The sequence below is a fragment of the Mus pahari genome, chromosome 7, assembly GCF_900095145.1.
Source record: "Mus pahari chromosome 7, PAHARI_EIJ_v1.1, whole genome shotgun sequence".
Lineage (NCBI taxonomy): Eukaryota > Metazoa > Chordata > Mammalia > Rodentia > Muridae > Mus > Mus pahari.
In genome coordinates, this window is record NC_034596.1 from 15,973,041 (window position 1) to 15,987,743 (window position 14,703).

General features: G+C 47.6%; 1 protein-coding gene and 1 non-coding gene across 2 annotated transcripts in view; both read left to right on the plus strand.

Annotated features, from left to right (window-relative positions):
• Nucleotides 1-7,326: 7,326 nt before the first annotated feature.
• Odc1 (ornithine decarboxylase 1) overlaps nucleotides 7,327-14,703 on the plus strand; it is a gene marked incomplete in the record, with an annotated part of 7,753 nt that continues 376 nt past the window's right edge. The window contains 12 exon segments of the mRNA XM_021201619.2: nucleotides 7,327-7,613; nucleotides 9,546-9,643; nucleotides 9,733-9,850; nucleotides 10,067-10,240; nucleotides 10,386-10,558; nucleotides 10,733-10,867; nucleotides 10,968-11,049; nucleotides 11,211-11,294; nucleotides 11,826-11,988; nucleotides 13,353-13,465; nucleotides 13,548-13,762; nucleotides 14,312-14,703. Coding sequence (XP_021057278.1) covers nucleotides 9,749-9,850; nucleotides 10,067-10,240; nucleotides 10,386-10,558; nucleotides 10,733-10,867; nucleotides 10,968-11,049; nucleotides 11,211-11,294; nucleotides 11,826-11,988; nucleotides 13,353-13,465; nucleotides 13,548-13,762; nucleotides 14,312-14,456 — 1,386 coding nt within the window.
• On the plus strand, nucleotides 8,591-8,724 carry LOC115064446. Its single transcript, XR_003844297.1, has one exon. It is a non-coding gene; the product is annotated as a small nucleolar RNA SNORA42/SNORA80 family (small nucleolar RNA).

Genomic DNA, 14,703 nt, shown 5'->3' on the forward strand with positions numbered 1-14,703 from the left:
GGGGGCAGTTGATAGGGAAGGTAGGGTGTCTTTCATCCCAGCTCTGTTCAGAGAGACAGAGGCAGCTTGATCTCTGAGTTTGAGGCCAGTCTGGTCTACATAACCAATTTTCAGGACCAGCCAGGGCTATATGGAGAGACTCTATCTCAAAACAAAACAAAACAAAACAAAACAAAGCAAAATAAAACAAAACAGGTCTAAGCTGCTTCCTTCAGTTGCATAGCTGTGTAACAAATTACTCCAAAGCTCACCTGGGGCAAACAGCCATGTGCATATGGTTGGATTTGGAGAATCAGGATACCTGGGGCCTCCGCTGGGAAGATCTGGTGCTCACTGTAAGTGATTTGCTGGCATAGGGTTATTTACTTGAGGTGTCCCACTCATGTGTTAGATGATTAGACTTGGGGGTGGCAGTTTGCTATGAGCAGGACATCTGGGTAACCTGACATCAAATGAGAAGACCAAGGGTTTCATCCATCAGTGTCCCTGCACAAGGTGAAAACTGCATCACCTGGTGCAATGGGGTCTCACATGGCCTTTGACACAGTCTCTAGTGATCTAGAGAGTCAGGAGCCTGCACAGGAGGATGGAAGCCTTCACTTCCTGATGGAGCTGGCCAGGCGGCCCAAAGCCACTAAGCAGGACCCATTCCCCTATGCTGCTTGCCTTTCCTGCTCTTGCCTCCATTCTCAGCTGTAGCCTGGGCTCTTCCTGCTACAGGACATGGCCTATCTCAAGCCTGTCAGGCAGTCCCAACCCAGTTGGATATTGAGGTATAGCCATGAGAGAGGCACAGATAAGGGAAGACCTTTGATATTAGGGTGTGCACCCAGTCTTCAGACATTACAAATGGTTGTGCTCTGGCTGCTTCCTTGGACTGTTAGGAAGCCATCTCTTCAGACCTTGACATGTCAGGCCTTCTCTAGCCATCTCACCGAGGAGTTGTAAATGGTTCTGCCCCATCCCCTCCCGTCCAAACCTCCATAAAGGTCTTGCCAGGTTACCTCTCACCTGCAGACTCCTAGGTCTTGCCAAAAAGAACTGGAAGACACCTGCCTGCAGATGCCTGCTGTCTGTGAAGAGTGGAGGGGTGTGCTGGAAGGGAGTCTGTAGGACAAATTGGGACAGCACACTGAATAGGACCAGAGGATCATTATTCTAGGAAGGAAAGAAAGCTCTAGGGGAGGGGCGGGACTGGAGGCAGCAGCGGGTCTTCTTTTTTCTCTACTTTTTCTTCTTAAAGGAATTATCTTTTACTTCTATGGATATGTGTGCCTGCATGAGCTTATGTGCAGTATGTATGTGGAGATGCTCGTGTAGGCCGGAGGACATGAGATCCCCTGAAACTAATGTGGTGGTGGGAGGTAGGTGGGAGCCTCCATGCAGGTGCTCAGAACTGAATGTGGGTCCGTCTGCTGGAGCAGTATGAGCTTTCAAATGCTGCTCCATCTCTCCAGCCCCTAAGCAGTAAGTTTTCCATGGCATAAAAAAAGACCCCCCCCTCCCCACCTTTCAGTGTTTGAGATAGAAATGAGGGACAGGCAGGCTTTGTTTGAGTTTTCATATGGCTCGAGCCAATATGGAAAGTCCCCAGGGGCTCACTGAAACAAAGTATAGGGAAATGGCGGGAAAGATTTGGATCCACCTTTGGGGAAGGGGAGAGCCCATCCTTAGCCTGGCAGCTCTTGAGCTCCCCTTACCCTCCAGTTCTATTCTGTTCCTGGATTTTTCTTCCCTTCTCCCCAAGGAGGTTCTAGCGCCCTCAATGGAGGCTGTGAACCCAGTTCCAACCTGTGAGCCCAGGGGGATACAGCCCCGTGGGGACTTGACTCCCTCCTATCACCTGCATAGGGGCTAACCTTTGTCTGCAACCATGTGGTTACCTGTTCACCCCTCCATCAAACTGTCTTCTTGGACCCTGGGTAATCCAGCCATAAAACACTAGAAGGAAAGATTTTGTGGCTTCGTGTAGTGGGTCTCTTGCCTTCCACGCTCTCTAGGCCTGACAAAGCTGAGGCCATGCAAAAGGAGGCTAGAGTAGGAGCTGCCATTCACATACCCATAGCCTGCAACCCCCTCCCTAAAGAGAGCTTGCATGGCCAGGTCTCTGTGCTCAAATGGCTTGGTTTTGCCCTGAACCCTTTCAACTCATCCCAGCTTTGTTTAAAGGCCTCTAAGCCCAGTACATCTTCTCTTTGTTATTTCTGATGTCTCTGCCTTTGGGTCCCTATAGCCACTGTCCCTGGTCCCTAAGCTAGACCTCCCTTCTGAACACGAACTTACTCAAGAATGGGGATTTCTGGAGTTGGTAAAATGGCTCAATGGGTATTTTGTTGCATGTCACCAAAAATGACAGCCTGAGTTTGATCCCTGGGACCCATATGGTACAAAGAGTAACCCCACTGCTGCAGGTTGTCCCCTGACCTCCACATACACACCATAGCTCATGCATGTGCACACCCAACAACAACACTGACGACAATGACAACAACAACAGCAACAGATAAAATTAAATTTGAAAAAAGAATGGACTGGCTTGGCTCCTCTCTTTCTCCTTGGGGCCTGACAGAGTCCTGGCGTAGAAGTACAGAGAAATAAATGGAGGTCGTACTCAGACTCTCCTTGTCCAGTCACGCCCCTCCCTGCGCTGATACATTTGCTCATGTATTCTCTTCCTAGAAGCCCCTCGAGGTGTTCTTGGCCACAACTTGCCAGGAAATTGACACACATACCATCTCCAGGAAAAGTGGTTACCTTCCTGAAGCCGTCATTGTGCAAGGGCCAGCCAGGCACTGTTCCCTATGACAAAAGGAGGAGGGAGGCTTGTCAGTACTGGGGCTTCCCAGAGGTGGGGCTCACAAAGGTGTGGCTCCAGACCACAAAAAAAAAAAAAAAAAGTGACAGGAGCAAAACCCAGCAGAAATGTGCTTTGTGGCTATCACTGGGCACTTGGGAGGAAAAACTAAAGAGCAACCACACCATTTTCTTCAAGAATCAGAAGCTGATCCTTCTAGTGGTCCTTGGCAGACCCTTGGGAACCTGGTCCTACTAGTGTTATCTCTTATATACAGGAACTCAACAGACATGCAGAATGAGCACACCACACAAAGACAAATACTCGGATTCTTGTGTCTCCAATCCCAGAGAATACACAATAAGGAGGGAGTTCTTAGCAGCCAATTGCTCACACAGAAACCACAGATGCCACTAAAATGAACCTCAGGACAGGAGTTACTTCACTGCCACGTCCTGTGTGGCCGCTGACCTGCCCCTGAGCCTGCTGGGCTTGGGAAAGTCCTGTCCCAGTTTCCACTACTGGGCTTGCTGTCTGGTCCCGTCCCAGTAAGCTCTACCAGGGCTGGGTGAGGTAGGGTCATGATGTAACTTCACCCTTCATAGTAAAAATACCGAGACTTGTACACATGGGTGTCTGATGCTTAGCAGAGATCCTCTGGAGCAATGCCATCACTTCTGATGATGCCACCATTGCTCAGAACAACCTGGAAGCTGCCTTCCCAGCCTTGGGCACATTATTTGGATTATCAGCGGAGGTGGCACACTTTCTGCCTTGGAGGGAGGGTTAGATCTTTGGAGACACTCAGCACAATTTCAGGGCAAGTCTAGCATCGGTGAGTTACAGCAGTGGAACACTATTTTGGGTCAAATATCCAGATGTGACTTGTCTGGTGACTGCTCTCCATTGCCCAGGTATCTTGAGTTGTGCACCTTTAGCAGGGCAGGTGCTAATTCCCTTATGTGGCCTAATATTAGGAACCTCACTTTAGTCTGCTTTCTCTCTCTCTTTCTCTCTCTCTTTCTTTTCTTTCTTTCTTTCTTTCTTTCTTTCTTTCTTTCTTTCTTTCTTTCTTTCTTTCTTTCTTCCTTCCTTCCTTCCTTCCTTCCTTCCTTCCTTCCTTTCTTTCCAAGACAGGGTTTCTCAGTGTGAGCAGTCCTGGCTGTCCTGGACTCGCTTTGTAGACCAGGCCAGCCTTGAACCTGCCTCTGCCTCCCAAGCACTGGGATTAAAGTTGTGTGCCACCATGTCTGGCTAGTCTGTACATTTTCTAGAAGACAGATATGACCTTGCATACAGATTCCTCCTCCTCTCTTCCTCTTTTAAGAGTTCTAGCTTGAAGCCGGGTGTGATGGTCCACACTTTCAATCCCAGCGGAGGCATACTGATCTTCCAGGTAGCCTATCTATATAGTAAATTCCTGGCCAGTCAGGTATACAACAGAGAGACCTTATCTAAAACGAACAAACACACAAACACACAAACAATGCTTCAGGCTGCACATTCTCTGATGGGTCACAACAGCTAATCTCATTCTTGGGGGAAAAAAAGGAGTTGTAAGGAGGGGATCACGTCCCCTTCTCATCAACCAATGGATGAACGAAAGCCCTGTCTTGACTTTGCCAATACCAAGTAAATGGATTTGTATACAATTACTGGTTATTCCTTTATGCATTTTAATTCTTTTCCAATAGGGGCCCTCTCTACATTTGTAACTACCACATGTACTTGGGAGTGGAGGCAGTAGCTATTCAAGGCCCTGCTCTGCTACACAGGGATTTGAGCTACATGAGATGCTATCTTAAAAAATAAAGTTAGAGCTCTTAGAACTCAGCACGTGTTGGCCTAAGTTCTCACTTGGCCCAACCATCGCCACTTGTAGACATTGAGCTTGTACCTCCAAGGAGGGGAGTGAGATTCAGGGCTTTACCATGGGCAAGTGCTGAGAGTCCCTAAGAAAGTCAGAGACAGCCCATGATATAGGACAGTAACTGAGAATACCGCTAATAGCAGCATCTACACTGGTTTCATCCATCCTTCAGTGCCTCTGCACCAACTGAGCACAAACACCTCACCACATGTCGGGATAACATTCAGGGCATTGACATTTTATAAGGTCTCATCGCTTTACTTTGGAGAGGCAATGGCAATGGGACTTGGGGCCTCAAATTGCCCCTAGGAAAAAAAGGGGCAAGCACTCTTGTGCTGAGTGGTAGCCTAGCCTTGTTGATTTTCTCTTAAGGAAGATGGGTAGGGAAAGGGAGGAACCCCGTGAAAATAATATCAGCAATGCCACTCGTTTGACTAAGACTGGGTTTAGTCACCACTGGTCTGTCTTCTTGAATGCAGGTTAGTAGTTGAGTCTTATGACTCAAGCTCAGCTACTTTCAGACCGGCTTTGGGGACCTCTCCATGCTGGAGCCTGTCTACCACCAGCTAGCAGGGCCACTACCCCAGGAAATGGGCCCCTCCTTCCCTACCTTCTGTCCCCACCCTGACAGTCAGCTGGATCGTGTACAAGACACCACCTCCCCAGGGTTTGGGCAGGAATTGGAATGTGGGTGGGTTGGTGCCGTACCATACATAGGCAGTTGTGATAGAGCCAGAGTAGGTTATAATTTGGAATGGTCTCCTGGTCTTCCTGACCAAGACCTGCGCTCTTCTTCCCAGGTAAGGTTTCCAAAACTAAAACACTATGATTATCTCCCATCACAGAGATAAAGACGCTAATTGAACGCTTGGGGCTGTATGTTCTCTGATGGGTCATAACAGCTGATCTGGTCCTTGGGGAAGAAAGAAGAAAAGAGTTTTAGGAGGGGATCCCATACCCTTCTCCTGCTCTGCATGGCACCTTGTGACTGCTCCAGGATTATATAAAACTAAGGAAGAACAGGGTGCCCAAGAGAAGAGTGTAATGCCCATCTCATCATTGTATGGACATCTTGCTTGATGCTTTTGTGGCTCTTGTTTCTTTCTGCAGAAGCCATGATTCAGGGAGAAGTGAAACACTCTTTCTTTCTTTCATTCACTCATTCAACAAATATCCACGGACTATGCCCCAGGCTTGGAAGTGTGTACTAAGGTTTTCCTCCCAGGACTTTGTGGTTGTAAAAGACCCTTGGGTACATGAGACCAAGACTTGCACAAAACTGCACAATTTGTGAGTGGAGTTGCATTATGGATTTTCTCTAGGGACCTCTGAAGAAAAGCCAGTGGGGTTTGTTTGTTTGACTTTGTTTTGTGATAGGGTCTCATTATGTAGCTGTGGTTGGTCTGGAACTCTTTGTAGATTATGCTGGTCTCAAATTTACAGAGATCTAGCTGGTCAGAGAAGGAACACACCTTTAATCCCAGCACTCTTGAGGCAGAGGCAGTCGGAGAGAGATCCACCACAACCTGGGATACACGGAGAAGCCAGGTCTCAAAAACAAACAACCCGAACCAAACAAAAAAACAAATATCAAAAGCCTGCCTCTGCCTGAGTACTGGGATTAAAGGTGTGGGTCATCTGGCCCTGCTCAGGCCCTTGAAAAGCTTCTTCAAGTTTTTTCCTTTGCTGTGATTCAAGTTAGTTTTTTGGTACTGCTCTGGTATCCCAGCGTCTGGGCTGGGAGAGGGGTTTTAACTGAGAATTAACAAACCATTAACATCGTATACTTAGTAACAAATTGGAGTATTCGTGTGTCTTTCCAATACTGAATATGTAAGTATCCAGTCAGTCCCACTTGTTCTTTAACAATGTAACTTTGGTGGATACAAATTTACCGTCCAGACTCTGTTCTCAACCAGGCTTCTCAAAGTTGTAGCTACTCTGAAAGACAGAATAAGGGACAGCCGGTGGCTCGAAACCCCACCACCTCTTACCTCGTCCCTAACACGCCTTTAAATACGACTCTTGCTTAGATAGAAGGTGTATCTTAGAATGCAACTGATGCTTAACATCTAGTTGGAAGCCACCAACATAACATAGAAATGGCCCGCCAGCCTCCGCGGGCTTGTCTTTCAGCAAGCTTTCAGGCATAGGCAGGCATACAGGGTCGTGATGCAGGGTCAGTCTGCGCCACCAAATCTAGTCTACGTGGCCAGCACACAGCTCCGCTTGCATCTGCGATCCCGCCTGCCCCGCTAGGGAATACCACCCTCTGAATGTAAAGCCGAGGAAGAATTTTGCTAGTCTTCCAGGACTCGGCTCAGCCGTTAGGACCCGGAGAGGGGGAAGAGGATGTGTGCGTAGACGGAGAGGTTGGGGGCGAGAGACTGGAGGCGAGGTACATGTGCGCATGCACCAGCCGACTCCCGCCCGCTGCCCATAGGGCCCTGCGGCGTCCTGGCAGCCAGGACTGGTGGTGTGGTGCGCGTGCGCGGGCCTGCCGCAGGGCGTGTCCGGCACGAGGCCGGGCGGGGAGCGCGGGGCGGATGGGCGGGTGGGTGGGCACGCGCTGCGCCCCGCCCCACTGACGCGCCGGGCCCGCGCCCCCCGCCTCCGGCGCCCGGACCGGGGTTGGCCGCCACGGAGTCCCCGCCCCTCCCCCGCGCCTCCCGGCCGGAACCGATCGCGGCTGGTTTGAGCTGGTGCGTCTCCATGACGACGTGCTCGGCGTATAAGTAGCGTCGCGTCGCCTGGTCGGGCTTTGTCAGTCCCTGCAGCCGCCTCCGCCGGCCGCCCTCCAGCCAGCAGCTCGGCGCCACCTCCGGTCGGCGTCTGCGGCGGGCTCGACGAGGCGGCTGACGGGGCGGCGGCGGCGGGCGGGCGGGCGCTCCTCGGGGTTTGGCGGCGGCGTCTCCATGGGTCCGGCCAGCCGCGCCACCGTGCTGTGAGGTGAGCGGGACGCGGGAGGAATGTGCGGCCACGTGTCGCGAGGCCGGGACTGCGGCCGCCGGCTGGGGACACGTGGCCCGGGGCCGGTGACCTTGCGAGCCGCCGCCCTGAAGGCAGCTGCTCCTCGCCCTCGGCTGCAAGCCCTCGGATCCCCCATGGGAGCCCTCATCGCGTCAGCCGGACTCAGCGCTCCACTTGCCCGGGCGATGATGGAGGGCAAGCCCGCGGCAGGTGCAGGGGAGCGCGGCCGGGAGCAGCGGTCCTGCCGTTAGTTTCCTGCTGCTTTCTTTAGTTTCGCTACGTGTACAGAGCAGAGCCGATGACCCGAAGTGGAAGTTGCTAGACCTAATCTAGTCTGGGAGTCACTGCTAATGAATACCCACCAGCTGTGACTTGGAATTAGAACTCCTTGAATGACTTAGTGGTTTAGGGGAAAACGGGTTCCCGGCTATCCCGGAAACCCTACTCAGAATCCTCAGTAACTGGAAAAAGTGTGAGGAGCAGAGCCTGTCAGGAATGTCTGGGAGAGGACAAAGAATGCAGTGGTTTGTTTTATTCAAACCTAAGATCGGGCAGAATTTGTCTGGTGGAATTCATTTTTGTTTTAATTGGCTTGTATTTTCCAGAGTTACCTTCTTGTGCTAATTGTCTTGACACGATTTAGCTACTTCCCATACCAAAATGTGTTAGTAACATTTTTCTTTCAGAGTTTATGTATTATATTTAGGCAAAGCTACAGAAAGGCAAAACAGTAAATGGTATCTCAAAGCTTTTCGGGTTTAAACCGGAAGGTTGCCTGGAAACTACTTAAGACCTAAAATTACAAAGTTACTGCCAAAGCCCATTCATCAGTTGTTAATGGTATACAACGAGTTGGCTGGCGCTCTTCTCTAGTCTTAGGAGAGGTTTAGGCAGCTAACGGAAGTTGACAGTGCCAAAAGTCTCGTTAAATTAAGGCTTAAAGCGTGTTTTACCATGCATGGATTTGGATTTATGGCAGGCTCGTCCCCGTGGGCCTCTCATAGTGTCCCATGCTAGAGCAAACTGGCTCCTAACCATTGCCCGGCCTCCGTGCCTGTAGGCTGCTGGCACTGAAGTGTGTCACACAGTGGAAAAAAAAGGAGTTTTACTTGGCCACTTTCTGTTGTCCATTTCATAAGGCCCAGACAGAAGCTTTTATTAAGAGTGGTGACCTTGCTTATTTTTGTTAGTCATAAAGTTGGCCAAAAGTTTCTTCCATATGGTTATTATCCATAACTATAAGTGGATATTAGAAGGCATTTGAGGACAGTCAGATTCCCAGAAGTGCTCATTTTGTTAGGCAATATAGATACGCTCTGGAATACTGGTGTCTCATAACAGTAACTAACAATATCCTGTTGATTTGAAAGGTTTGTTTCTGGGTTTTTTTTTTTTTTTTTTTTTAATATGCTACTACTGCATGAAAGTTCCTTATGGAAAGTTTTGATGGATTGTTCAGAGTTTGAGTGCTCTAGATGATAATGACTGTATTCACTTAAGATCATTCAGCATAACAAAGTGGGAAGGAATAAGACATTTTCAGGGCTGCATGTAGTTACTATAATGCCATTTGAAGTTTCTGAAGAGCTGGAACGGTTCAGAAATGAAACCATGTAATACACTAATTGCCAGAGTTAATGAACTGTATGCAGATATGCTTCTGGGACATTCTATTTTGGAGAGATGTCCCATATGCATAGAGTTGTGGCATTCAGTTTTGAACAGTGGACTGTTTGAGTACTGCAGAGGTTTTGGGGGGGGGGGGTCTGTTCACCTAGGCACTGGGATTCCCACCCCACAGTTCTTCCTGTACTGGGTACTTTATTTCACCTGCTTACTCTGGTGTATTGTTGCAGTGTGTAACCTTTAATGGGTAAGGGTGACATCACATCTTGTGTTTCTATTCACTAGTGTTTCAACCACTCCAAGAAGACAGCATTCAGAGTTCTTGGATAAGTCAGCCTTGTGAGGAGCTGGCGATAATTTAATTCCATCTCCAGGTTTTCTGTGTAAGTATAGGTTTACTTGTGGATTTGTGTTGGAGCATTGCTACGATTTTGAGTGCGTTCCCCCTCACTTGTGGCTTCCTCTGTTTCAGAGGCACATCGAGAACCATGAGCAGCTTTACTAAGGAAGAGTTTGACTGCCACATCCTCGATGAAGGCTTTACTGCTAAGGACATTCTGGACCAAAAAATCAATGAAGTCTCTTCTTCTGTAAGTATGGGAAGCCCAAGGCCGCAGCTCTGCTGAGAGCTCCTAGCACCATACGTGAGAATGTCTTGCCAGAGAATCTAGAATGTCTAGTGGTTGGTCATGACATGTGAGTGACTCCTAACAGGGATAGGATTTGATTAAGGAAGGAAGGGAAAGGGTTTTCAGTGTGGCTAGCTGCAGGACGTTATGAGGTCCCTGAACCTGTTCTCATTCCAGGACGATAAGGATGCTTTCTATGTTGCGGACCTCGGAGACATTTTGAAGAAGCATCTGAGGTGGCTAAAAGCTCTTCCCCGTGTTACTCCCTTTTATGCAGTCAAGTGTAACGATAGCAGAGCCATAGTGAGCACCCTAGCTGCCACTGGGACAGGATTTGACTGTGCAAGCAAGGTAAGACTGCTCACCCCACCCCAAGGAGGCATCAGTGTGTTAATAATAAGTGTTGCTATTAAGCTGAGGTGCACATGACAACTTCATGTGCTTTTGTTTGTTAGACTCGGTCTGTATACAGCCTAACACTGCTCTTCTCTTTCAGACTGAAATACAGTTGGTGCAGGGGCTTGGGGTGCCTCCAGAGAGGATTATCTATGCAAATCCTTGTAAACAAGTGTCTCAAATCAAGTATGCTGCCAGTAGCGGGGTCCAGATGATGACTTTTGACAGTGAAATTGAATTGATGAAAGTCGCCAGAGCACATCCCAAAGCAAAGTGAGTCTTCTGATTGAGCACAAAAGCCTTGTTGGACAGGCTCAAATCTTGGTTCATCTATTCCTTCACATAGTAGAACTAGGCCAAGCCCTGGGTTAGTTAGACTCACACGCAGCAGCACCTGCGTGTAGGATGAACGTGGATAGAGCACTTATACGGTGTACTTCCACCTAGGTTGGTTCTGCGGATTGCCACTGATGATTCCAAAGCAGTTTGTCGCCTCAGTGTTAAGTTTGGTGCCACACTCAAAACCAGCAGGCTTCTCTTGGAACGGGCAAAAGAGCTAAATATTGACGTCATTGGTGTGAGGTAAGATCTGTGGTGTCATTACAGGCTGAGACATGAAATTTGAAGGTCTTTTCTCTTTCTGAGAACTAGTCAAAAGACCAGCATCCTGTTTGTATTTCAGCTTCCATGTGGGCAGTGGATGTACTGACCCTGAGACCTTCGTGCAGGCGGTGTCAGATGCCCGCTGTGTGTTTGACATGGGAGTGAGTACACAGGGCTTGTTCGTGGCGAGGGAGGGACTCTGAGATAGAGTCTAGACTCGGTCTCTTGGGGAAGCCTTCTGCATAACGGATTTTAAACCCATCTGTCGTGCACTTAAACTCTCCAGTCTGGCAATTTGACTTTTGAATTTTCTTGGTTCTAGACAGAAGTTGGTTTCAGCATGTATCTGCTTGATATTGGTGGTGGCTTTCCTGGATCTGAAGATACAAAGCTTAAATTTGAAGAGGTAATTGCAGCATTCATTAATTAATGACCTACAGAGGGTATTTTATATCTAGTAAGTTCCATTTTGGTGTTTTTACTGATATTAAAAGGTGCCAAACAAACAAGTGACCTGGTGTTACATTCCCACTGATTGATGTGTGTGCGGTTGTCCAGGCTGGCCCTGAACTTTAGTTCTGTCTCAGCTTGTACAGTCATCCCTGTCTCCCATATATTTTTAATTTCTCGTAGGAAATGAAGCCATTGTTCAGAGCCTGTGTTATATTTGTATAATTGTGTGAGCTAGGCAGGGTGGATTATCTTGTTGGCATGTATTTGTTAACAGAAATATTTCAGCATTTGTCCCTCTTTTGTAATTTATTTTGTGCTGTTTAATAAAGATAGTCATAATGTGTTGGAATGATTGAGAGGGAAGTGGGCAATGGTGTGCAGACTGGTTTCCAGGGAGAGGGAGGGGTGTTGATGCTCCTGCTGGGCCATGTCCTGTTCTTTACACACCGCATAACAAATGGCTGCTCCCTTCTCTCCCTCTTAGATCACCAGTGTCATCAACCCAGCTCTGGACAAGTACTTCCCATCAGACTCTGGAGTGAGAATCATAGCTGAGCCAGGCAGATACTATGTCGCGTCAGCTTTCACGCTTGCAGTCAACATCATTGCCAAAAAAACCGTGTGGAAGGAGCAGCCTGGCTCTGACGGTATGTGGTGGCAGGGTGAGTCATGTAGGGTAACTGGAAGTTGATGTGCTGGGTGGTAATTAGGGTGATCTGTTTTTCTAGATGAAGATGAGTCAAATGAGCAAACCTTCATGTATTATGTGAATGATGGAGTATATGGATCATTTAACTNATTGGTGTGAGGTAAGATCTGTGGTGTCATTACAGGCTGAGACATGAAATTTGAAGGTCTTTTCTCTTTCTGAGAACTAGTCAAAAGACCAGCATCCTGTTTGTATTTCAGCTTCCATGTGGGCAGTGGATGTACTGACCCTGAGACCTTCGTGCAGGCGGTGTCAGATGCCCGCTGTGTGTTTGACATGGGAGTGAGTACACAGGGCTTGTTCGTGGCGAGGGAGGGACTCTGAGATAGAGTCTAGACTCGGTCTCTTGGGGAAGCCTTCTGCATAACGGATTTTAAACCCATCTGTCGTGCACTTAAACTCTCCAGTCTGGCAATTTGACTTTTGAATTTTCTTGGTTCTAGACAGAAGTTGGTTTCAGCATGTATCTGCTTGATATTGGTGGTGGCTTTCCTGGATCTGAAGATACAAAGCTTAAATTTGAAGAGGTAATTGCAGCATTCATTAATTAATGACCTACAGAGGGTATTTTATATCTAGTAAGTTCCATTTTGGTGTTTTTACTGATATTAAAAGGTGCCAAACAAACAAGTGACCTGGTGTTACATTCCCACTGATTGATGTGTGTGCGGTTGTCCAGGCTGGCCCTGAACTTTAGTTCTGTCTCAGCTTGTACAGTCATCCCTGTCTCCCATATATTTTTAATTTCTCGTAGGAAATGAAGCCATTGTTCAGAGCCTGTGTTATATTTGTATAATTGTGTGAGCTAGGCAGGGTGGATTATCTTGTTGGCATGTATTTGTTAACAGAAATATTTCAGCATTTGTCCCTCTTTTGTAATTTATTTTGTGCTGTTTAATAAAGATAGTCATAATGTGTTGGAATGATTGAGAGGGAAGTGGGCAATGGTGTGCAGACTGGTTTCCAGGGAGAGGGAGGGGTGTTGATGCTCCTGCTGGGCCATGTCCTGTTCTTTACACACCGCATAACAAATGGCTGCTCCCTTCTCTCCCTCTTAGATCACCAGTGTCATCAACCCAGCTCTGGACAAGTACTTCCCATCAGACTCTGGAGTGAGAATCATAGCTGAGCCAGGCAGATACTATGTCGCGTCAGCTTTCACGCTTGCAGTCAACATCATTGCCAAAAAAACCGTGTGGAAGGAGCAGCCTGGCTCTGACGGTATGTGGTGGCAGGGTGAGTCATGTAGGGTAACTGGAAGTTGATGTGCTGGGTGGTAATTAGGGTGATCTGTTTTTCTAGATGAAGATGAGTCAAATGAGCAAACCTTCATGTATTATGTGAATGATGGAGTATATGGATCATTTAACTGCATTCTTTATGATCATGCCCATGTGAAGGCCCTGCTGCAGAAGGTAAGTTCTGAGCATGCTCTCTAGCAGTGAGAATGGCGGACAGGATTCAGGGATATTAAAAAACAATGTCTTCTTCATACAGAGACCCAAGCCAGATGAGAAGTATTACTCATCCAGCATCTGGGGACCAACCTGTGANGGCCTTGATCGGATCGTTGAGCGCTGTAACCTGCCTGAAATGCATGTGGGTGATTGGATGCTGTTTGAGAACATGGGTGCATACACNNTTGCTGCTGCTTCTACTTTCAATGGGTTCCAGAGGCCAAACATCTACTATGTAATGTCACGGCCAATGTGGTGAGTGAGATTGATTGTGCCTGCTTGTTTGTGTTCTTTCAGTTGCTCCATGGTAGAATATTTGCCAACCAGGAGCCAGAAACTGTCCCTGGGTTCTATCCCTGGTGCACACATACACACATACTATGGGGAAAACTATGTGCTGAGGGGGAGGAATCACTTGAGGGCCTTGATTATTCTAACTTGCTTGCCTGTCTCAAGAAAAGGACTGAATTTGTACTTGGTTTTTGGCTTTTTGATATAAGAAATTGCTTTTGTACCTTGAGCTAAATACAGCTAAAGGGAAGGGAATTCTCCAATAATACTGTTTGTTTTTAGATTTTTATACTAGGAAAGATCTTAGAACTAAAAGCAATTAGATTCTTTGCAACTAAAATGTTATTATTAATGTAACTAAAGTATTCAAGTTAGCATATGTGACCTGTGGTGCATTGGATTGTTTCCTGGTGAGGTAGTGACAAAGGGTGAGGTGTCAGGAGATCTCTTGGGAGGCTGCCCAAATTTGTAGACACTTGGGTTTTGAATATATATATATATCTTTGTTTTCAGGCAACTCATGAAACGGATCCAGAGCCATGGCTTCCCACCGGAGGTGGAGGAGCAGGATGATGGCACGCTGCCCATGTCTTGTGCCCAGGAGAGCGGGATGGACCNTCACTCTGCAGCCTGTGCTTCTGCTAGGATCAATGTGTAGATGCCATTCTTGTAGCTCTTACCTGCAAGTTTAGCTTGAATTAAGGCATTTGGGGGGGACCATTTAACTTAATTACTGCTAGTTTGGGATGTCTTTGTAAGAGTAGGGTTGGCACCAATGCAGTATGGAAGACTAGAAGATGGGGGTCACACTTACTGTGTTCCTATGGAAACTTTGAATATTTGTTTTATATGGATTTTTATTCACTTTTCAGACAAGATACTAACGTGTGCCCCTCAGCTGCTGA